Here is a 25033-nt window from a genome sequence, read left to right as displayed (position 1 = left end):
TTTAAAGGAAATCTTGACTTCTCCCCCAAACTATATATATGCAAATGTAGGAGGGTAACCGATGTCCTGCAGCGCCCCTGAAAACATCATGATTTATCTGTGTATATCTATATGTGCGAAATGTTGTTTACATGTGTGTATTTTTTGGGTGCACTGTTGCCAGCCCACCACTAGGTGTCACTGCTTCCTGGTCCCTTAGCGTAGGGCTGCTGGTGTAACGGGACTGAAGGAGAAAAAAGTAAAGTAGGCCGGCCCACGGTAGGGGTTAAGGCAGGGAATACTGCCTGGTTGATATCAGCTAGGGACACCGTTAAGTAGAGAGAAGACGATGTATTTGAGGGAGGTATTGCGAGAGAAGCCCAGAGTAATTTGGCCAGACCCTCAGGATCACCCCAGGAAACCTTGATCAAGTGGACAAAGGAAACTCTTCAATAATCGGAGGCAGGAATGGGCACGGACAGGTCCTGAAGTTGTGGGTCTTGATTTAGTAGACTTTCCGGGAAGCAACTGACTCCAGTAGGACTAGTCTAGGCGTGAGGTAACATAGACCTGGGCGAACGGGTCGTCACAAAGACAGTGATGAAGGAACTCCTTCCGGAAATGAATCCCTGTGAGACTGGACAAGGTTAGAGCCATGTGGGATTCTGTGAATTTACTAGCTGCCCCTGTGGCGTTGCCGGGGAAACAAAGTCCTATAGTAGCCGGAGAGATGTGCAGGAGGCAGCAGACTGCAGGAAAAAGTGTAAAGAAACCAAACCCATAGTGCCCGTAGTGGATGTGTTCCACAGAAACTGTGTGAATCCTTCAGCAAAGTTATGTTATGAGACTATGTCGCTCAATTAGTCCCCAGGAAGCAGGGTTGTGGTGTTCCTTGTTGCACTGTGGAGGTGGCAGGAATGCAGCACAGAAGAGAGACGCTGCCTGGAAGCAGGGGCTCGACTCTGCCCACGACTACGGCCCCCTGCCACCCCCACACACATGTTGCACTTTCAAAGAAAAGTAAAGCAATACCTTTACATGCCCAATCCATTGCTCCCTTACTGAAAAATCATGGTTTAAAGTGATATGTAAAAGACCTTGATGAACTATTTGTAGATCTGACCCTTCTGTCACTCTAGCTCTAATCTGCACCGAGCACCGCCTCATCCTGAATGAATAACAGCCTCTATGCTATGTGCTTTCAGACAATGAAGCCATCAGTCAGACTGAAGGGGGCAGGACTAGGGGAGAAATAGAGCTGGTGTGACAGAGGCTTCAGACCTAAAAATAGCTCTGCAGCCTCATTTGCATATCAGTTGAAACACTGATTTTTGAGGAACGGATTGGTCATGTGAAGGTATTGTTGGACTTTTCTTTGAAAGTGCATATAAATTGTTTGGGGGATTAAGGGGTACTTTGCATGTTGCGACATCGCAAGCCGATGCTGCGATGTCACACGCGATAGTCCCCGCCCCCGTCGCAGCAGCGATATCCTTGTGATAGCTGCCGTAGTGAACATTATCGCTACGGCAGCTTCACATGGACTCACCTGTCCTGCGACCATCGCTCTGGCCGGCGACCCACCTCCTTATTAAGGGGCGGGTCGTGCGGCGTCACTGCGACGTCACACGGCAGGCGGTCAATAGAAGCGGAGGGGCGGAGATGAGCGGGATGTAAACATCCCGCCCACCTCCTTCCTTCCGCATATCCTATGGAAGCCGCGGTGACGCCGGTAGGAGATGTGTGCTGCCGCAGGAGCGAGGAACAACATCGGACCGTCGCGTCAGCGTAATTATGGATTACGCCGACGCTGCACCGATGATACGATTACGACGCTTTTGCGCTCGTTATTCGTATCATCGAGCCTTTACACACTACGATGTCGCATGCGATGCCAGAAGTACGGCATTTTCAATTTGGCCCCACCGACATCGCACCTGCGATGTCGTAGTGTGCAAAGCCCGCCTAAATCCTGCTGACAGATTCCCTTAAACAACAGTTTAATGTAGATTTAAAATCTATATGAAAAGCCGAAATAGTTATATTTGAAATTATATTGTGAAAGTGTTATTCAAACATGGAATGTGTCAATTAAATATTAACCCCTTTATGACCTTGGACAAACCTATGCGACCAGGGTGGTATCTGTCCCTTTGATGCGGCTCTCATGGCTAGCCTGCATTATTCCCTGCAGATGTCTGCTGATCCGATGAGCAGACATATGCAACTAACAGGCATGGGAGGATCAGAGTTCCACCCCCTTCTGTTATCTAGTTATACCGTGCTGTCAAACTCTAAAAGCCCTGTCAAACACAGAGATAAATCTGTGGCAGATCTGTGGTTGCAGTGAAATTGTGGACAATCAGTGCCAGGTTTGTGGCTGTGTACAAATGGAACAATATGTCCATGATTTAACAGCAACCACAGATCTGCCAAAGATCTGCCAAAGATCTGCCAAAGATCTGCCAAAGATCTGCCAAAGATTTATCTCTGTGTGTGACGGGGCCTTAAGGCTATGTGCCCACGGGGAAAGTGTCCTGCGGATACATCCACAGGACATTCCGCAGGAGTTCCCAGAAAACCGCAGCACAACTTTATCTGTTTACATGCTGCGGTTGTATTGCGGAATGTCCTGCGGATAAGCTGCGGGCATTGCATCCTCAATGCAGAACAAGTGCTGGAGTGATCGGTGAGTTCATGCTTACCTCCATCACGCTGCACTTCACTTTCCGGCCGTGTCTGTCAGCGTCTGCACTGTGCAGGAAAAGGTGGGCGGGCCTGAACTAGCTCCGGCTGTCAGATGACCGGAGCTCATATAGGTACCGCCCACCACCTCCTCCTTCTTGCTCCTGGCTCCACCGCGCTCCTCTGCTCCGGAGGAAGGGACTCCCATGTCTGCTATCAAGGCAGGTAAGTATGGCACCCTGCGGAAAAATGTGCAAGAATAATTCACATGCTGCAGATTTTTCCGCAGCAGAATCCGCATTATTTCCGCTGCGGAAAAAACGCAGCATGGGCACAGCACTCACCAAATAACATTGAATTGGCTGGGGACTCGCTGTTCTGCGGATTTATGAAAAATCCGCGGAATTTCCGCAAAAAAATAGCGGCAAATTCCGCAAATTTTCCGCAGCATGGGCACATAGCCTAAAGGCCGCTTTATACACTGCGATATTGGTACCGATATCGCCAGCGTGCGTACCCACCCCCATCGGTTGTGCGACACGGGCAAATCTCTGCCCGTGTCACACAACATTGCCCGGACCCGTCACACTACTTACCTTTCCTGTGACGTCGCGGTGACCGGCGTACCGCCTCCTTTCTAAGGGGGCGGTTCGTTCACCGTCACAGCAGCGTCACTGAACCGCCGCCCAATAGAAGCGGAGGGGCGGAGATGAGCAGGACGAACATCCCGCCCACCTCCTTCCTTCCGCATTGTGGCTGGGAGGCAGGTAAGGAGAGGTTCCTCGTTCCTGCGGTGTCACATGGAGCAATTTGTGCTTCCGCAGGAACGAGGAACAACTTCGTTACTGCTGCAGTAACAATATTTGAGAATGGACCCCCATGTCACCGATGAGCGATTTTACACGTTTTTGTGACGATGCAAAATCGCTCATAGGTGTCACACGCAGCGACATCGCTTCAGCGGCCGGATGTGCGTCACAAAAACCGTGACCCCAACGAGATCGCTGTAGCGATCTCGTAGTGTGTAAAGCCTGCTTATCAGCACCATCTAACAGCATCCCGGCGGGGATCATGCCGTTCTCCGCTGCTATTGGCAGCCCTGTAATTCAACCACAGGATGCCGATGGATTGTGATGACAGCGGGGGTCAGCTGATGATCCCGGTCACTGTCATGACTCACTTTCAATTTCAGCAGAGCGTTGGCATTCACTGGAGAATACAATGTCTGCTGAAGTATCTCTCTGAACAGCAAAAATGATTTGACAGTGGAGGGACTAGTAAAATCAATAAAAAAAAGTTTTAAAAATATGAAAAAAAAACCCAGACTAAAAATTCACATATTCACCTTTCTTTTGCCCCATTGAAAATAAAACAATAAAAAAATACACATAGTTGGTATCCCTGCTTTCAGGAACGCCCGATCTATCAAATATAAAATCAATTAATCTGATTGGTAAGAGCGTATCGACAAAAAAATCGAAACCCCAGCTGGTCGCCGAACATTGCATTAAAATGCTATAACAGACGATCAAAAAAAAAATATCGCATTTACCCAAAAATGTTATATTTAGAAATGCCAGCTCAAAACGCAAAAAATAAGCCGACACATCCCCAGATCCTGAAAAACTAGAACGCTACGACAATGGCAACAGAAGCGCAATTCAGCAATTCAGAATTTTTTTTCACCCCTTAGATAAAACTAAAACTATTCATGTTTGGTTTCTACAAACTCATACCGACCTTGGGAATCCTACTGCCTTTTTTTTGCAAATTCACCACACTTGGAATTTTTTTTCCAATTTTCCAATGCAGTATGTGGTAGAATGAACGGTGTCATTGAAAAGTACAACTCGTTTGCAAAAAACAAGCCCTCATTTGATTATATTAATGGGAATAAAAAAAAAAGGTTTGGCTCTTGGAAAAAGGGGAGGAAAAAATGAAAACAGAAATTCTCCAAGTAGTGAAGGGGGTTAATACTATTGAAAAATGTTATATCATGTTCTGTTTTACATCTGGCTGGTTGGATAATGTGTAAGACTCTGAGTTTCAATATAATAAATTTAAAGCCACGCTCCAGTGTTGTTTTTTTTTTTTTTTTATTTCATTGCTGGAGTGATGCTTCTAATCTAAAGCCTGCTTTACACACGTCAAATTCTCGTGCAATCGCATCTGCATTTCTTGCCTGTGTCGCACAAAGTCGTAAACCCCCATCACACGTACTTACCTTCCAAACGACGTCGCTGTGGACGGCGAACATCCACTTCCTGAAGGCCAATAGAAGCGGAGGGGCGGAGATGAGCGGGACGTAAACATCCCGCCCACCTCCTTCCTTCCATATTGCCGGCGGCCGCAGGTAAGCTGCAGTTCATCGTTCCCGGGGTGTCACACAGAGCAACGTTTGCTGCCTCGGGAACGATGAACATCCGGCGCGCAGAAGGACGTTCAATTTTTTGAAAATGAGCGACGTGTCAACGAGCAACGATAAGGTGAGCATTTTTGCTCGTTCACAGTCGCTCATTTGTGTTACATGCTACGATATGTCAAACGAGGCCGGATATGCATCACTAACGACGTGACCCCGACGACATATCGTTAGATATATCGTAGCGTAGAAAACGGCCTTTAGTCCCCTGTCTCAGTTCTTATATTTACTCTCTGGAACATTCATCTGTTATCACTGCTGTTTCACAGTATTGTCCAATTTGTGACCAGCTGGCTGCTCCAGTAATTCCAGTGGTCACTTTTCAATACAAGTCTATGAGAGCCTCGTTCTGGCTCTCATAGACTTGTACTGAGAACTTGTGACATTACTTCTGACTTCTGAACAGTCAAAAGTTGCAGTCACAAGGTGATGACACAGGACCAGAGCGATGCTGAAAAAAAGTGAAAACGCAGGAAGGTAAGTATAGGACTATTGGTCGGGACCTTAAATTACAAATATCCCCAGTGGTGAACAAAAAAAACACGCGGGACTAGTGCTGTAAAGGAGCTGTCCGGGGCCAATTTATTTGTATGCTTTCAAATTTAAAAACAATTGAGCTGACTAATATTCTACTAAAACTAAAAATCAACACAGATGTTCCAATTTCAGAAACCTATTTGCTGTCCCGAGCGCTTCACATCCACTTTTGTGTAAACAAAAAATCAAATAGACTTTCCCCCCCCACTGCTCCAGCCATTGTGGTGTAGCTGATCGCAGCCCCTTTCATCATGTGCCAACACGGAGAGGGGGAGAGCTATAGAGAGTGCTGGAACAAGTATAAAAGTAGCATTTGCTAGATGTGAGGGTCCGAGATCAGGACATCAGGGCTAAGTTCATAATCAAAGGAATATAATAGGAAGTTAAGTCAGTTTGTACAAAATACCAAATAACTTTTATACCCCATGAAAACTTTTTTTAATTATAGTCGTTAATTCTTGGATTTTAATATGCGACGTATTTTATCATGGTCTGCTCTCAGGATTTTTGTTTTTTCAAAGCTTTTTAAAAGGTCAACTGTTCCTGTAGGTAATTCCTTGAGGAAAAAAAATATATTGCACCCCACCAGGAAAATAAAAAAGATGCATCTTGTGCTTAAACAATTAATTCTAGAACCTTAGTAATAGAAAAAAAGGAAGTAAAATTGTTATATAATATTTGGAGGTAAAATGTGTGCTGGTGTCACATGCTTTGTTTAGATGGGGAGACATAGCAATAAATAATACAGAATAGGACAGCACGGTGGCTCAGTGGTTAGCACTGTATGGTGGCTCAGTGGTTAGCACTGCATCTCAGCTCAGTTGTTTGCACTGTTTTTTTTCAGGACTGCACAGTGGTGCAGTGGATAGTACATGGCATAGTGGTTAGAACTGTATGGTGTCTCAGTGGTTTGCACTGTTTCTTTTCAGGGCAGCTCAGTGGATAGCACGGTGGCTCAGTTGGCGCACTGTTTCTTTTCAGGGCAACACAGTGGCTCAGTGGTTAGAACAATGGCTCAGTGGTTAACACTGTATGGTGGCTGAGTGGTTTGCACTGTTTCTTTTCAGGGCAGCACAGTGGCTCAGTGAATAGCATGGAGCTCAGTGGTTAGCACTGTATGCTGGCTCAGTGGTTAGCACTGTAAAGTGGCTCAGTGGTTTGCAATGTTTCTTTTCAATGCAGCTCAGTGGTTAGTATGGTGGCTCAGTGGTTAGCACTGCATGGTGGCTGAGTGGTTTGCACTGTTTCTTTTCAGGGCAGCACAGTGGCTCAGTGAATAGCATGGAGCTCAGTGGTTAGAACTGTATGCTGGCTCAGTGGTTAGCACTGTACAGTGGCTCAGTTGCTTGCAATGTTTCTTTTCAATGCAGCTCAGTGGTTAGTATGGTGGCTCAGTGGTGAGCACTGCATGGTGGCTCAGTGGTTTGCACTGTTTCTTTTCAGGGCAAAATAGTGGCTTGGTGGTTAGAACAATGGCTCAGTGGTTAACACTGTATGGTGGCTCAGTAGTTTGCACGGTTTCTTTCAGGGCAGCACAGTGACTCAGTGGTTAACACTGTTGCTTTTCAGTGCTGGGGTCTTGGATTCAAATCCCACCAAGGACAACATGTGAAAGGAGTTTGTATGTTCTCCTCATGTTTGTGTTAGTTTCCTCCGGTCCTCCAGTTTTCTCCCGCAATCTGATACTGATAGGGCAGAGCTATCATGTCTGTAAAACGCTGTAGAATATGATGGTGCTATAAAGAATAGAATAAATAAAAAATGCAATTTGACATAATATGAACATAGTATACAATTCAAATAATGACAAATAATCTACTCATATTAGTACCATTGAGGACACACGTATCAGTGCCTAATATTATTTGTAATAGGAGTAAAAGTTTCTAAACAATTCCAGAGGTTTTGAAGTTTAAGGAGCCATGATGTACCTTTAGCTCATAAAGCAGGCTCCATGCAGGGACCCCTGAGGATTACATTCCAGTTGAGCAATTATCAGGTTAAAATGTTAAAGCATATTCTATCAGTGACTTTCTCAAGACACTTAGCGTCTTACATGAGCTTCTTCTTCCTGTAAGGAAAATAACCCTGTGGTGTACCACAACTCATTTGGCACTGTATTTAAAGGGAATGAAGTCATTTTCATTACACGTTAGTGATGGTACAGGTTAATCCTATTGATTTCACTACTGATATATGATGATTTATTTAACAGCATTAAGAAGTCAATTAACGAAATCTAGATAGAAATGATAAATATTTGAAGATCCTTTAGGAATTGCTTCTACTACCACCATACATTTTAAGGTTACCAAAGAACTCCAAGTACAGTAAGAAAAATCAATTATGTTAATAGAAAAAAAAAGTGTTCGGAATATAAATCCCACTAATTACTCTAATTGCTTGGTGTCATCCTAGGTGAGAACGCTGCCTCGTGGCAGACAGCAGGTTAATGATGTTGCTGTGTTAGTAAATTCATTGCCAAAGGCTGAAGATGTGTCTGGTTGGAAGTAATGTCTCAATGTCTCTATGTCCTAGTAACACAGAGGCAGTCACACATCAAAATCATACCTGAGGATCTGTGATATTTTTAATTGTTTTCTTGGTTCATATTCACACTTTAATAAATCTTCACAATCAAAGGAGAATGCATTATGAGAAAATTTGAATAATAATTTTATTTCTATATTAAATCAGACAGTGCATATATAAATCATATCAGACATTACAGGGTAATGCTACATTCCCACATCAGGGTGACATGTCCTATTACTGCCCTTTTTCTCAGACAGCAGACTGACCCACCAAGGATGATCCATCAAGACTGCTCACACTACGTCAGTCTTTGTAGAGTGGAAGACTCACCAAATTGTTTAAGGGTACGTGCCCACGATCTGGACCCGCTGCTTCCTGGATGTGGCAGGTCATGACCTGCAGGGCCACAAGTCTCCTCCCAGGCAGAACGCAGGGCGCTGCGATCTCTCGCTTGTGTTCTCCCTTCGGAGGACGTTTGCGACTCTGCAGCAAAGAATTCACATGCTTGTAGCTTGCAAATCTGCACCGCAGATCAGTTTTCGCTGCGGGCCGCTCATGCACAGTGGGCACGAGATTTCTTGAAATCCCATTCGTTGTGCTTGTACTGTACAATGCAGTGTTTTGGACATAGTGAAAACACGCTACATCCAAAATGCTGCAAACACTGATCGTGTGCATGTACCCCAAGAGATGCAGTCTTAATGAATTTGGCACCTCATCTGTGTGGTGTGTTGCTCCGCTCCAGAAATGCTACTCTGGTGTAAAAATGTGTGTAACTTTTCATGAATCGGATCTATGGGTATGACCAAGCACCACCCCATGTGGCTCCACCCTAGCTCCATCCATTAACATTCAGATTGATGTGGTAATGTAGCCTAAGGGCGGCTTTGCACACTACGACATCGCAGGTGCGATGTCAGTGGGGTCAAATCGAAAGTGACGCACATCCGGCGTCACTTGCGATGTCGTAGTGTGTAAATCCTAGATGATACGATGAACGAGCGCAAAAGCGTCGTTATTGTATCATCGCTGCAGCCTCCGACATTTCCATAATGCCGGTGCAGCGACAGGTGCGATGTTGTTCCTCGCTCCTGCTGCAGCGCACATCGCTGTGTATGAAGCCGCAGGAGCGAGGAACTTCACCTTACCTGCCGCCGGCTGCAATGAGAAGGACGGAGGTGGGCGGGATGTTTACATCCTGCTCATCTCCGCCCCTCCACTTCAATTGGCCGCCTGCCGTGTGACGTCGCTGTGACGCCGCACGACCCGGCCCCTTAGGAAGGAGGCGGGTCGCCGGCCAGAGGGACGTCGCACGGCAGGCATGTGCGTGTGAAACTACCGTAGCGATAATAATCGCTACGGCAGCTTTCACTAGATATTGCACGTGCGACGGGGGCGGGACTATTGCTGCAGCATCGGTAACACATTGTTACTGATGTCGCAGCGTGCAAAGCCTGCCTAAAGCATACTTGTTATGATTGAGCTCTATTACTCACACAGGAATGGGCAAATCAGGAGAACTGTGAACCCTGCAATCCACAGGTCCACAGGTATTCAGAATAGGAAAACACCTAAATCTGACCTTAATTTGTCCCTGTCTGACCACGGAGGTTGCCACCCTAAGGGGTACTTTGCACAATACGACATCGCAGGTGCGATGTCGGTGGGGTCAAATTGAAAGTGACGCACATCCGGCGTCGTTGTCGACATCGGAGTGTGTAAATTGTTTTTGATACGATTAACGAGCACAAAAGCGTCGAAATCGTATGATCGGTGTAGCGTCGGTCATTTTCATAATTTCGGAAGGACCGATGTTACGATGTTGTTCCTCGTTCCTGCAGCAGCACACATCACTGTGTGTGAAGCCGCAGGAGCGAGGAACATCACCTTACATATGTCCTGGCTGCAATGAGGAAGGAAGGAGGTGGACGGGATGTTTACGTCCCGCTCATCTCCGCCCCTCTGCTTCTATTGGCCGCCTGCCGTGTGACGTCGCTGTAACGCCGCACGACCCGCCCCCTTAGGAAGGAGGCGGTTCGCCGGCCATAGCGATGTCGCAGGGCAGTAAGTGCATGTGAAGCTGCCAAAGCGATAATGTTTGCTACAGCAGCTATCACAAGATATCGCAGCTGCAACGGGGGCGGGGACTATCACGCTCGGCATCACAGCAATCGGCTTGTGATGTCGTAGTGTGCAAACTGCCCCTAAGATTCCGCAATGTCAGCATACCCTGAGTGGTCTTAACTGCACCTTCTACTATAAACAAAGTGTAAAAGAAAAAAACAATAACCATAAAGAAAGTGCACACAGGCAGAGGGTGCGACATAGGGCTAAAAACGTGTTCACACAGTCTTACTCTGAAGATAGAGGAAAATGGAAAAAACCCAAAAGATTAAGGAATATGTGGAAATCTCCCAAATAAAAAACATAACAGAATGAAAATAATGCTGGGCAGGGAAAGACACAAACAAACTACAGTATAAAGCAACAAAGATGATTCAGCAAGATACACATAACTGGGACTCCAAACAACCACCCATCTAGGAATATATCCAGCAGAGAAGGCTGGTGAAAGGAGAGTATAAATAGCACCACCTGGGATGTGATAGGACAGACAAAAAAGAAAAGTGAGAACATCTGATTAACTGCAAACCAAAAAACAAACCAACCAGGCCAGCAGAGAAGGAAACTCACCATGCAGCAAAAGGTTACTGGTTCAAGTCCCATGCCCAAGGCATGACATTACACCTACTTGTGCAAGGGGCCACTGGACCCTCAGAAGACCCCACCATCTGATGTTTCTGGTGGAATTTGCTCACCAGGTAATCCACATGAAGATTCCCCAAATCATCCCAGGAGTTATATTTAGGACAATAACAACTATTTGGTGAAATACTGTAAATGATGCCTAACCCGCCTGGAGCTCAGTGTTCACTCTCAAATTGCCGATTCTCCTCTAAATCCATATTAATTATCTCTTGAGTGCCAGATGTCCCTTCAAATTTTTTTAAAAGTGAAAAATGAAAGTATTTTTTATTTTCCAAGCCATAGGGAGATGAAGTTTAATTGACACAGGATTCAAAACTTCAATAATCCTATAAGGATCTACAAATTTGGGGAGAAACCTCCAAAGTGCCATTTTAAGATGTGAAATTTTTGAGGATAAAGACACAAACTCTCCCACCCTAATGACAGGAGCCTTCTTCTGTCTGTAATTGGCACATTTTTTGGCTTGGTCTACGGTCAAGTGAGTATCGGTCACAGTGAATCTCACTAGATGAGAGTAGACCCGCTGGGACACAACAATAGGTCTTAGCCCTATCACAGACTCTTCAATTATGGACAAACTCTTCAGCATCCTTATGAGCATTCTGCTACCAAAAAGAACTAGAAGGAGACCTCCATATGGCAGAAGTCTGCATGCTCCATTAAGATGGAACCATGTACTTCTTTAGGTAGATCTGCTCACAAAGAGAATGGTATATAGAGTTTGTTTAGAGGTAAATCTTTCAGTTCACTGTCCTAAGCATTCTGAATGCGCTGTCTGAGATCTTCCATCAGAGCACACAGTGCCCTTAAGACAATGTTGTAAGACAAAAGATCAGTCTGAACATTCTAAGATCCCGGGAGAAAAGCTACAGGAGTCAAGTATCTCGAGAGATACCCAGAAAACCAGGAGTGACCCCTTGACCTAATCTCTTGGGTCTCCCAATTGTTTAACAGACTATGCATAAGTAACCATAAAAGACTTAGCACCAATTTTGCAGGTGGAGAAAGTAGCACCATAAATGAAACAGATTCCATGTGTAATTCTCCTACCTTCATACGTACATTCTCAACCTTCATAATAACGTGACTTTGTGAAAGAGGAGAGTTCTCAATAGAAGAGACTTGAATGGGTAGCTAGAGAGAGGAGAAATCCTAGCCACAATCTATACTGAAGTCTTTGATCAATAGGATTCAGTGTTGAACAAATAAGTAAAGATTTTTCTGCTGCGCTTGTCACCCCAATATAATATTAAGGATTAAGAGGCCAGAAACCTTAATATAGACTAAGTATAGAAATAACCTACAAAAATATGTAAAGATATGAGAATACATAAGAGTTAAAATGGTTAAGGTTACTGCAAATGATTTCAACTTACAACATGTAGTCAAAAAGAATATAAGCTTACCACATTAGAAGCTGTACTGCAGGAGTGATGGACCCCCATAGGACTCCACAGATATTACATAGAGGGTGTTGGTCCACAGTCCAAAAGTTTGTTCTAGCCCAAAGGAAGTCATGGTGTGGGGGTTAAAGATGATTTTTTTGCAGATAATGTGGTCCATGGATCCAAAGCGGTTTAGGTCAATTACTAGTTATAGAAACAGGGTGCTGTTCCGACACAGCAAAAACCCCTGTTCTATGAAATGCGATGCCATGACTAGAACGCCTCGGCCAATGGTGTCCTCAGCAACACGGCAAGACACGGGATGCAGGAAATGCAGGAACTCAGAAGCGGTTGATGTCACATCGGAGCTCAGAGACCGTCAAGGGCTTCAATTAAACGCATTTCGACACTACCGTGTTTCATTGTGAGGGATGCACTGCAGTATAACGGCTTCTGTGAGAAGACTGTGAGGCACACAGAATATACTACAGAGATACCAGCCCGTCCACATTGCGCCTCCACCGCTCAGGTGTCTGCGAGGAGAAAAGGGCAGAAAGAAGCTGGGGTGTCACATGAACATGAGTTCACAAATGCAGTTGTGCAAAAAACACCAAACCTTATCTCAAGGGAAACCTGTAAGAAAATACCAGACGTCTGTACAAGAGACAATATCAGACTTTTAACCTGCATCCGTAAAAAAAGTTTCCTCTTTTTTCATTTTTTAAATTCTTTAATAGATTTGAAACATTGAATTATGACATAAGAACCACATCAATATAAACAAAACTGAGCAAATGTTCCAAGTTCAGTTCCCTTTTGGTGTCTCTGGAAGCACCAATTTGCATGGGTTCACCAGTGTCAACAGGTAAGGGAGAAGATGCCACTTAAACAACTTTAAAATGTGTCTCTTTTAGGCATCTATTCAAACAAATAGCCAGTGTCATAGCTTAGAAAAGGGACTGCGGAAAAGGACTGTAAGCTATCATGTCCCTGATATGACTGGAAAGACCCTGACACAGCTGACTCCAAAGAGCAGAGTCGTTCCAGGAGGTCTCTACTGCCTAACATCTAACCTGTGAGCAGCAGTTCTCAAATCTATGACCTCCCTGAGCCAGCTTGTAGATGTTGGATTCAGCTACTACGACTTTGTCAAGGTCATCATAAATGAGGCCAAGAGTTGAGAAAAATTCCTCAACAGAGGTAAAAGCCAAAGAGACCCCAGGCAATGGCACCCACGCCCATTTAGCATGGGCTTACTCTGAGTGTCCTTAACTGCAACCTGAACTGTAAACAAAGTGTAACACAAAACAATAACCATAAAGTGCACACAAATAGAGGGTGAGAAACAGGGCTAGAAACGAGTTCACACAGTTAAACGGGAAAGATAGAGGAAAACAGAGAAACCCAAAAGACTACGGAATATGTGGAAACCCCTAAATATAAAACGTAACAGAATGGAAAGAATTCTGGTAAGAGAAATGCACAAACAAATGCAGTATAAAGCAATAAAGATAATTCAGCAAGATTCAATTACTTGAAGAGCTGGGACTCCAAACAACTATCCATCAAGGAATATAGCCAGTAGAAAAGGCTGGTGAAAGAGGAGTATAAATAGACCACTTGGAATGTGTTAGGATGGACAAAAAAAAAAGTGAGAATACCTCTCACGCTGTACAAAGGCTGGTAAGATGCAGTACAGCGTATTCCCCACTAGAGGTGGCAGCAGAGTAGTGAAGGAGAGACAAAGAAACACTGTAATGGAAAGGCAGCTGAAGTACAGCAGAGTAACTTCAGCAATGTTGACAGGCGAACCACCAGGGGGCAAAAGAGTAGTCAAACAGTCAGGGTCTAGCCAGGAAAGTTGAGTCACTGCAAAAAGAGGATCAATATCAAAGTCAGAAAACAGAATCGAGTCAGAAGCCGGGAGATCAAGTATGCAGAGGGACACAAAAACAACAGACAGGAAAGGGAAGTCAGGGACCGGGACAGGCAGACAAATGGGGGAGGGTGAAAGACAGGACACAGTAGCAGGGAGGCAGAACCGATCAGGAACACTCACCAGAGCCAGTATACACGCTGCAAGGCAGAAATATCACTGACACTGAACCATAGGTAGAGAGGCAAAATATAGTATCCTGGGATCCAGAACGAGGCAAGGGAAGTTAACCCCTGACATGACCAGGCCTGGGCTGGGTGTAGCCAGCAGCAGGGAAAGGCCGGCCTGCATCATGACACACCTAACAGAAGCAAGGATAACGGAACCATCAGCAGTGGAACAGAAACTGACCAGGCTGTGGCTCAGCAAGGAAGGAAACTGACCACACAGGAAAAAGAGGAAAAAGTCATTGGATTGAATATAGAGATGAAGGAATGATAATATTTTAGCAATTCAAACAAGAATAGAAGACCCTGCTCACTTATGCTTACAGTCTGTAAGGAAATATTGGGCGACACAAAAGATAGTACTTGTATTGTGATAAGATAGGGTATTCATGTAAATTTACATGAACTTGTCATGCTACTCGAGTGCATTGAGACCAGGTCTGTCACAGTCATCTCCCTGCTGGTTTGAGACTAGTGACAGCCTCAGGACTGGATCCTCCTATCTCTATCTTGACTCCTCATTTAAACGAGGTTTCCTTTCCTTTGGCGTCTCATGAGTTCATTTCAGTTTTGTTGACTGCAGTTCTGAGCAGGTCAGGTCAGCTATTGCTACTTTGGGTCCACACCTATTTAGATTACATACTGGAGCCTTCCCAGCAGTCCTTGCTGCTGTTAGAATCATCTTTACTTTGGTCAGCCTGGTGGAAGGAACTGCTGAGTTTTTGTCCTTTGCCCATCCACCTGCTACTTTAGAGTGTGTCTTCTACAGTGAAGTTTGGTGTTTTGTATCCTTCTGTTTATTTCCTCTATCTGTCTTTCCTTTCCCTCTGTGTTTATTAGTTTAGTGGTGAGTCTAGTGTACCCGTCGACCTACTCACTAGACAGAGTGAGTTTACGGCCAGCTGAGGGACCCAGGTATCCTGCTCGCCGACAGGTTGAAAGAAACTGTATAGGAATGCTAGGGAGCTCAGGAGTAAGCTTGACGTGAGTGCAGGAGGTGCCTCCTCACCTCTTTCCCTAGCAGCAGGGACTTCCATTGTATCATGACCCCGATGTGTTCCCAATTTTGTGGTATTTTTTGGTAGTGCATTAGACACCCATTGGTCTGATTGCGTGTGTCACGTGTTATATATGGGCATCTTCTACTCTGTGCATGACAAGGTCATAGCAGAGACCAGAAGCACAAGAAAAGATACGAGTTGAAAATGTGGATTATGGAGTATGTTGTTCTTATATCATTTGCAAAAATGATATCAAGACTAGGTTTGCAAACAAATGAGTGTGAAAAGTAGTACAGTGTACAACTGTGGAGAGCTACGAGAGTAATAAATTTACGTTGTATTCTAGAGTGGATAGGCAACCAGTGCAATGACTGGCGCATAATGGAGAAACCAGTGTATTAGATAAACAAAAATATGAAACTGCCTGCAGCACACAGGATAGATTAGACTTTAGTAACAGGGAGACCAATTACTAGACAGTTGCAGTAGTCAAGACGAGAACTAAAAAGACCAACAGTAAAAGTTGTTGGCGTTTCAAAGGTTAAAAAAATGTCAGATTCTGGAGATGTTTTTGAGGTGAAGGTAATATGAGTGAGTGAGTGATTAGGTATAAGAAGTTAAAGAAAGGTCTGAGTTAAAATAACCTTTAGACAGCAGGTTTACTGCTAGAGAGTTATGGCAATACACACATGAACGAAATATCAGATTAAGGTAGGTTAGTAGAGGGAGGAAAGAAAAGAAGTTCAGTTTTGTTAAGATTGTTTTCAGTAGAGGGAGGACATGATGTTATGGTACCGTCACACATAGCGATGCTCCAGCAATCCCACCAGCGATCCGACCTGGCAGAGATCGCTGGAGCGTTGCTACAAGGTCGCTGGTGAGCTGTCAAACAGGCAGATCTCCACAGCGATCAGAGATCAGCCACCAGCGACCCGTGTAACAACGCTGTGCTTCGTAACCATAGTACACATTGGGTTACTAAGCAAAGCGCTTCGCTTATAGTTACCCGATGTGTACCTTGGCTACGTGTGCTTCAAGAAGCTGCGGACGCTGGTAACGAAGGTAAATATCGGGTAACCAAGCAAAGCCTTTGCTTGGTTACCCGATATTTACCTTGGTTACCAGCGTCCGCAGAAGCTGGCTCCCTGCTCCCTGCACATTCAGTTCGTTGCTCTCTCACTGTGACACACAGCGATGTGTGCTTCACAGCGGGAGAGCAATGACCAAAAAATGGTCCAGGACATTCAGCAACAACCGACGACCTCAGAGCAGGGGCCAGGTTGTTGCTGGATGTCATACACAGCAACATCGCTAGCAAGGTCGCTGCTACATCACAGAAAATGGCGACTTAGCAGCGACGTCGTCGTCGCTGTCGTTGTGTGTGACATGACCATTATAGAGCACGGGCAGACAAGAACTGCTAGTAGTACTGATGGAATGATGTCAGAAGAATATGTATGTATAATTGGGTGTCATCAAACGGTACTGAAAACCAAACTGTCTGTTCATCCGGTAGAGAAATGAGAAGGTGACCTACATCTGAATTGTATGGAAACCCAACGATAAAGGGAAGAGAAGAGGAAGAATGAATGTTGTATGTAGCAAATATGGTATCGTATGAAAACATCAACTGACCAAGCAAAAAAAACAAACCCTTACAGAGCTCCATCAACAGGAAAACAAAAACATTATGAATCTTGGAAAATAGCAACGCAAACCAATTATTTTTTCGGGAAAAACCTGTCTAACTGTTTAAAAACTTCAATAAGAAGAAATCTATGCAAGTTTGTTATTGCTCTGATCATACTGACGTTTAGGATAATGTCAACAGGAACCAGGTGCTATACAATAAACATCTTAAAAAACAATGGCAGAATTGCATTTTTGCCACCATATCCCTTTGCTTGAATATTTTTTTCCCATTTTTCACTACATTATATGGTAAAATGAATGATGTCAATCAAAACTACAACTTGTCTTGCTAAAATCAAGCCCTGATATGTCGATGTTAATGGATCTATGAAATGTTATTGTTCTTGTAAGAAGGTAGGAAAAAAAAAATGAAAAATCACATGGTGGTTAAATAGATCTCTTAGTTCTCATGGAGTTGGTGTACTTGATGGCAGCTGAAAAATCACACCTGTTATTAACTCCTTATATCACCTCAATTGCCAATGGGATGCAACAATTTTTTCAATGGCGGACTGTTATTTTTAGGCTAGGGGCGGTTCAATATCATGGCTCCTCCCATTCTGATTCTAGCCCCCACCTGTCTGCTTTACCACGTTGGATATAAAAAATGGGAGGGACCCTAAAGGCTGCTTTACACCAGACAATCTATCGTGCGATAGATCGTCGTGGTCACGGTTTTTGTGACGCACATCCGGCATCGCTGGCGATGCCGGCCTGTGTGACACCTCCTAGCGACACAGTATCGCTTACAAATCGTGAGTCGTGTACTGGTCGCTAGGTTCCATAATATCGTTTAATTTAGTTGTTCATCGTTTCCGTGGTAGCACACGCCGCTCCGTGTGACACCCCGGGAACGATAAACAGCAGCTCACCTGCGTCACGCAGCCACCGCCGGCTATGTGAAGGAAGGAGGTGGGCGGGATATTATGTCCCGCTCATCTCCGCCCCTCCACTTCCATTGGCCGGCGGCCATGTGACGTCGCTGTGACGCCGAACGTCCCTCCCACTCCAGGAAGTGGATGTTCTCCGCCCACAGCGTGGTCGCACGAGAGGTAAGTACGTGTGACGTGGGTTACCGACTTTGTGCGACACGGGCAGCGATATGCCCGTGACGCAAAAAGGACGGGGGCGGGTACGATCGATTGTGAAATTGCACAATCAGTCGTACCGTGTAAAGCAGCCTTAATTCTTGTTTTCCTCCTCTATTTTGATATCCAGCCATGATCAAGCTAATAGAGTACCTATTGTGAACATTCATGTCAGAAAAATTGTCTAATCCTCCTAATAAATTAAACATTTTATGTCTCAAACTAAGAAAAAAACCTCAGCCTGTCAAAGTATTGAGAAGTGAGTTGTTTCATACAAATAGTGGGGAATAAGGTGCCTATTTAATTTTTAAGTACAATACTAGGTCTAGTAGGCTACAGTTAATGCAGTCAGGAGTCAATAAAGTAGACAGACAGATCATAGGCGTAAGTAACTGCGTCTCGTTTCTCTATTTTATAGACCATGTGCTGATTATGTACTTTGCATTTAAACCTAAAGCTGGTGTCACACATAACGACGACGACAACGACGTCGCTGCAACGTCACCATATTCTGTGACGTTGCAGCGACCTCAACAGCGACGTCGCTATGTGTGACACATAACAACGATCAGACCCCTGCTGCGAAATCGCTGCTCGCTCCTAAATGCTCCAGGTCATTTTTTGAACGCTGCTATCCCGCTGCGCCATGCTGATAAGCTGATAATCCTTTTGTTTGACACCGCAGCAGGGACGCTACGCTACGTCTGAAACCACACAACGACCGTCGACGTCGCTATGATCGCTGCTCCGTCGCTGCTTTTTATACCATGTTTGACAGCTTACTAACGATCATCTATGGTCGCTGCTACGTCACAGAATATGGTGACGTTGCAGCGACGTCGTTGTCGTCGTCGTTATGTGTGACCCCAGCTTAACTGTATGTGGGAATTTACAATCACTTACATTTAAAAGGATCCAATGCAGAGTGAGGTTAGTGCATGATAAATGTGAGATAATAGACCATGGAGAACAAGGAAAATGTAATCAGGAGAAACTTTTCACATTATAAAAGGGACTGTTAAAAACTGAAATGCTTTAACATAGGAAGTACTGGTTTCATCCTTACAGTGGGTGAAATAAGTATTGAACACATAACTAGAGATTAGCCACCCCCCTGGAGTTCGAGTTCGGTTCGTCAAACGGTGCCCCATTCGACGAGCCGTTTGACGAACCTCTTGAACCCCATTGAAAACAATGGGAGGCAATAACAAACACCTAAAAACACATTATAAATGTACATTGTACACATACAGTTAACAAACATTGCCATAACACTTACCGGTGCATGTGATGCGTCCTGCACTCTGTCTCCCGCCGGTTTTCCATCGGTAATCGCTGCATCCTCCCGGTAACCAGCAGTCATGCAGGACCTATCGTGATGTCAAAATATCCATGTGACCAGTCACGTGTCTATTATCTCATTGGCTACAGACTGGTCACATGGCTTTGACGTCATGTCCTGTCCTAGGTCCTGTCATTGCACTCTCCGGTGCACAGTGCACGTTTGTGTATCGTCGTGTACCGGCGACATGCCCTGGCACACGGTCGACTCCCCGTTCTGCTTCCCCATTCCATTATTGACCGACTGACACAGCCAGTAAATAACGGAGATCACCGTTGCCATAGCAACGCGCCTGTTAGCGGTGACGTCACTACTAACAGCCGCGGCGGCACCAGGAATCACGTGATCGGAGCACCGTTGCTATGGCAACCCGCCTGTTAGCGGTGATAGTACCGCTAACAACCAGCAGCACTGATCACTCAGAGTGAAAAGCATGCACGGGGAGCAGCGTCTTTCTCCCATGCAGTGCTGCTGATGGAGACAGAAAAAAGACAGAAGACCATGGATCGTGGAGGGGTAAGAGGGAGTAATAAACATGGAGTCTCTAGTGTGTCTGTGTATTTATTTCTATTAAAGTATTTTTTCTCCGTGTGGTGTCTTTTTTTAACCCTTTATTGGAGATTCTTAATGGCTGGGTCAAACTTGCCTGACATTAAGAATCTCTGGCTTAATACTAGCTAGTAAAACAAAGCTAGTATTAACTCATTATTACCCAGCAAGCCACCGTCACCAGGGCAGCTGGAAGAGTTGGATACAGCGCCAGATGATGGCGCTTCAATGAGAGCGCCATTTTCTGGGGCGGCTGTGGACTGCAATTCGCATCAGAGGGGCCCAATAACCTCGGGCTAACCTGTGCTGCAGATTCCAATCCCCAGCTGCCTAGTTGTACCCGGCTGGATACAAAAATGGGGCGAAGCCCACGTGGTTTTTTTTTTAATCATTTCATAAAATTCATGAAATAATTAAAAAAAGGGCTTTCCTACTGTATATTTTTAGTTCCCAGCCGGGTACAAATAGGCAGCTGGGGGTTGGGGGCAGCCCATACCTGCCTGCTGTACCTGGCTATCATACAAAAATATGGCGAACCTCACGTCATTTTTTTTTTTTTAGTTATTTGGGGAAAAAAAATAAAAAATGATTTCCCTGGATTTCCATTCACAGTGAAGGTAACACCAAGCAGTGGGGGTTAGCAGCCAGTAGCTTCTTGGATTACCCTTAGCTAGCAATACAAAAAATGCAGCGGGAGCCCATATATTTTTTTTTTATTATTTATTTAAATAACTAAAAAAAAATGGGCTTCCCTGTATTTTGATTTCCTGACATGACAGTGCTGTAAAAATAAATCATTAAAACAAAAAGTACGTACCGCCTCACGGTATTTTTGATTCTCAGCGCAGTTAAAGCAGACAGCTACGGGTTGCCACCCCCATCTGCCTGGTGTTACCTTGGCTGGCAATCAAAATACAGGGAAGCCCATTAATTTTTTTTATTTAAAAAAATAGTTAAAAAAAATGACGTGGGGTCCCCTCATATTTGATAGCCAGCTAGGGTAAAGCAGACGTCTGTAGTCTGAAAACCACAGCTGGCAGCTTTACCGTGATTGGGGATCCAATGTGGAGGTCACCCCAGGCTCTTTTTTATAATTATTTTATGAATAATAATAATTACAAAAAAAAGTAGGGTCCCCCCCCCAAAATTGGATCACCAGCCAAGGTAAAGCGGACAGCTGTGGTCTGGTATTCTCAGGGTGGGAAGGTCCATAGTTATTGGCACTTCACAGCCTAAAAATAGCAGGCCGCAGGCACCCCAGAAGTGGCGCATCCACTAGATGCGCCAATCCTGGCGCTTCACCCCAGCTCATCCCGTGCCCTGGTGTAGTGGCAAACGGGGTAATAAATGGGGTTGATACTAGCTGTAAGGTCACCTGACATCAAGCCCAGCAGTTTGTGATGTCATGGCGTCTATCAGATACCCGACATCAAAAACTGTCAGTACTAACAAAACAAATAGACAAAAAAAATGTATTTGAAAAAATACTCCCCAAAACATTCCCTCTTTCACCAATTTATTGTAAGAAAAAAAATAAGGGGGTCTTACGATGACTCTGGACCGTCTAGAATATGGGGGGACACGCTCAGGGAACATATCCCCCATTTTCTAGGAGTGCAGACCCTCCATGTGAGGAGTGTGGGTGCAATGAATCTGCACCCACTCTCCCCGGGTCCACAGCAGCAGAGTCCATGTCGTAAGTGTTGCTACCAAAGCTGCAATGCCCTGCTCATGAGGTAAGGGCATGCCTAATCAGGAGAACTATTCTACATTTCCAAATATTGGTATTTGCTGATATTATTGCTATTCCACCTACTATATATTGGGGATAGGATCTTGGAGATGGAATACCCCTTTAAGTCCAGTTATCCTGCTGAATGAATACTAAACAACAGAGCTCGCTATTTAGACATGTTTTCTTGTGGCGTATAACGGACTCTCATGTTTGGTAGTCGTTCAGCAGGGCAACTACAAAATCAAATACCTCCATTTGGAAATGTTGTATAGCTCTCCTGATCAACTATGTTCCTTACCTCATGAGCAGGGCATTGCAGTAGCTTACAGATGCATGGTTACCGCCACTCACTGTGTCTGAACACAGGAAGCTGAGCTGACAGCTGCTCTGTGCATGCGGCAGCGTCTATTGTGAAGGAGGGGGCCGAGAGGAATTAAGGCTGCACAGGTACTGTGGGACGCCGGAGAACACCGGTGGGGTTATAGGGGGTGACCTGGCAGGGCTTGGGGAGGAGTTTTCAGAGGAGTAGGGTGAATGCGGCCGGCGCGCTGCTGTGCATGTGGCCATCTTGGATTCCCGGGAGGGGTTCGGGGGGGGGGCACTTTGGCGATACCGGGGGACTGGAGGGGACCAGGGAGGAGATTTATCTCCCATCTGACATGTTTGTTCATGCCAGATGGGAGATAAATAATATTTTACCGCCGCTGTCATTTACTGTAACGTGATCATCGGTATACGGTGTATACCGGTGATCACGTGAGCAGGGACCGGAAAAACCGGCCTGAATCATGATCTCCAGGGTCTCAGCTAGCCCTGAAACCCCGGAGATTTTCTGACACTGGTGGGCACTATTCACTTATTTCTGCCTGCTGTTTATAAACGGCAGATCAGAAGAAGGCTTCATTCACACGACCGATCCGTTGTTGCGGTCCGCAAAAAAACGGTCCTTTTTTCACTGGTGTATCCGTGTGGCATCCGTTTCCGTTCCGTATGTCATCTGTTTGTCATCCGTGTGCCTTCCGTTTTTTTTGCATACTGCAAAAAAACTGAAGGAGGGAAAATACATACATTTACCCAGGATCCATAGCTTCAACCTACATGAGACGGTCACATGTTCACTCCAGTGCCATTTTCTACTGCTTTTCACAGCGTAGAGCGCTCTGGTGGTTTTCCTGTGCTTGTACACTTCATATCAGTCTTTTCTGTCATTATAACGGCAGAAAGACACATAATGTCGCACTTTTCTACATTTTGTAATTTTGCACACTTTGGTGCCTTTAATGTGGCACTAAGGGGTGCTTAGCCTTGTATTTAGCCAAAAAAAGAAAAAGTTTAAAAAAAAAATGATGTGGAGTTCCCCCTATTTTTGTAGCCAGCTAGGGTAAAGCAGACGGCTGCAGCCTGCAGACCACAGCTGGCAGCTTCACCTTGGCTGGTAATCCTAAACTGAGGGCACCCCACGCTGTTATTTTAAATTAAATAAATAATTAAAAAAACAAACAAACACGTGAGGGTCCCCCCAAAATTGGATCACCAGCCAAGGTAAAGCGGACAGCTTTACACAATATTCTTATTTGTGGCATTAACTATAGAGCCTATCTTATTAGGCTATGTGTCCACGGTAGAATGTTGCTGCGGATTTTTCTGCATGAAAATCCGCGACTTTCCCGGCAAATCCGCACCTTTTCAAAGGTGCGGATTTGCCGCGGATTTACCGCTTATTTACCGTGGAATTGCCGCGGATTTTGGTGCGGATTTTATTTTTTTTCCCAATTCTATAGCCAAAATCCGGATCAAAATCCGCAACAATAATTGACATGTTGCAGATTTTTCCGGATCAAAATCCGCGGCAAATCCGCTGCGGAAAAATCCGCAGCATGGGCACAGCATTTCCAAAATGCCATAGAAATGGCTGGGAAGTGCCGCTGCTGCAGATTTTCGGTAAATCCGCGGCTTTTCCGCGAGAAATCCGCGGCAAAATCCACGCATTTTCCGCAGCGTGGACACATAGCCTTAAGGTTATTAGTAAAATACATTCATTAATGGTGGTAGAAAATCTAGAAAAGTGTACTATTCTGCTAGGCAGTCTGGTATTCTTTTGATGATAGTTCTTAAAGTATAACTATAGCTTTATAGCTTGTTTTTAAATTGAAGTGTCCTTTTCACTGTAAGCACATTGATGGGGTCCTTGTCCTGAGACCCCAACCGATTGCTCACACCATCCCGAGATGTGTATAGTTGAGGAATCAGGTGCTCTATGTGCACACTTTGGCATGAACTTTGTGCTCTTGTCTCCTGAGTTGTACATGTATTTTTGAGGAGTGGAATGTTAGAGGTGAGGGGTGATTTCAGCATCAGGAGCATCATGTTTGCATTTAAAAGGGCACACAAATATATAAAGTCATAAAGGTTTAGTTACTTTTTAAGCATCCTGACAAATATTGACTTCAAAACTGTTCAAATACGAATGACTGGTCTAAGTGATAATTCTGACGGTGCAGCACTCAACCAAGAGGCAATACATTGATATTGAATGACCATAGTTGAGCATTAGCACTATCCTTACACAGGTTTATGTTGCTCTATTGTGAATTTATCCACTGATATAATTACTATTTTAATGTGTTGACTTGTTTTCTCTTTTTCTAGATTCATGTCCAGTGCTCTGTAGTGGTAATGGTGAATATGAAAAGGGTCATTGCGTATGTAGAAGTGGATGGAAAGGAGCAGAATGTGACGTTCCCGAGGAGCAATGCATAGACCCAACCTGCTCAGGAGGCCACGGCACCTGTATTATGGGGATCTGTATCTGTGTACCGGGATACAAAGGAGAAATCTGCGAAGAAGGTTGGTGGAAATGATATATTTTACATTGAAAGATCAAAAAAATTAATACAGAGAAACTTTCTAATGATTTCTGTTTTGTTCCATATTGTCCATCTCTCTGTAGGTGCCGAGGATTGTAAACTTGGTGTTTTTATTGTGGGTGTCATAAAAAATCTCAGCTGTAACAATGTTCTTTTGGTTTACATGTGCATTAAGAGTGGAATATACACGTACTACACCTAAGGTCGATGTCACACTTGCGAGTGCCTCGAGTGTATCTCGCACGAGTCTTGCATTGCATTACCCATCACGGACTCACACTCTCCTCACAGGAGCAGGTCGGTTGCATGCATCTCTATGCAGCTGAGATGCTCCTATGAGGAGA

At 44.7% G+C, this 25033-nt stretch overlaps 1 protein-coding gene across 5 annotated transcripts in view; it reads left to right on the top strand.

Annotated features, from left to right (window-relative positions):
- The window catches only part of TENM1 (teneurin transmembrane protein 1), a 1354271-nt gene that overhangs the window by 861675 nt on the left and 467563 nt on the right, over positions 1-25033 (top strand). For all 5 annotated transcript variants that reach the window (XM_075323916.1, XM_075323915.1, XM_075323914.1 and 2 more), the window contains one exon: positions 24472-24669. In XM_075323916.1, coding sequence (XP_075180031.1) covers positions 24472-24669 — 198 coding nt within the window. The remainder of the gene's footprint in view (positions 1-24471; positions 24670-25033) is intronic.

The sequence above is a fragment of the Anomaloglossus baeobatrachus genome, chromosome 9 (genome assembly GCF_048569485.1).
Source record: "Anomaloglossus baeobatrachus isolate aAnoBae1 chromosome 9, aAnoBae1.hap1, whole genome shotgun sequence".
NCBI lineage: Eukaryota > Metazoa > Chordata > Amphibia > Anura > Aromobatidae > Anomaloglossus > Anomaloglossus baeobatrachus.
This window is presented reverse-complemented; position numbering and strand designations above follow the sequence as displayed.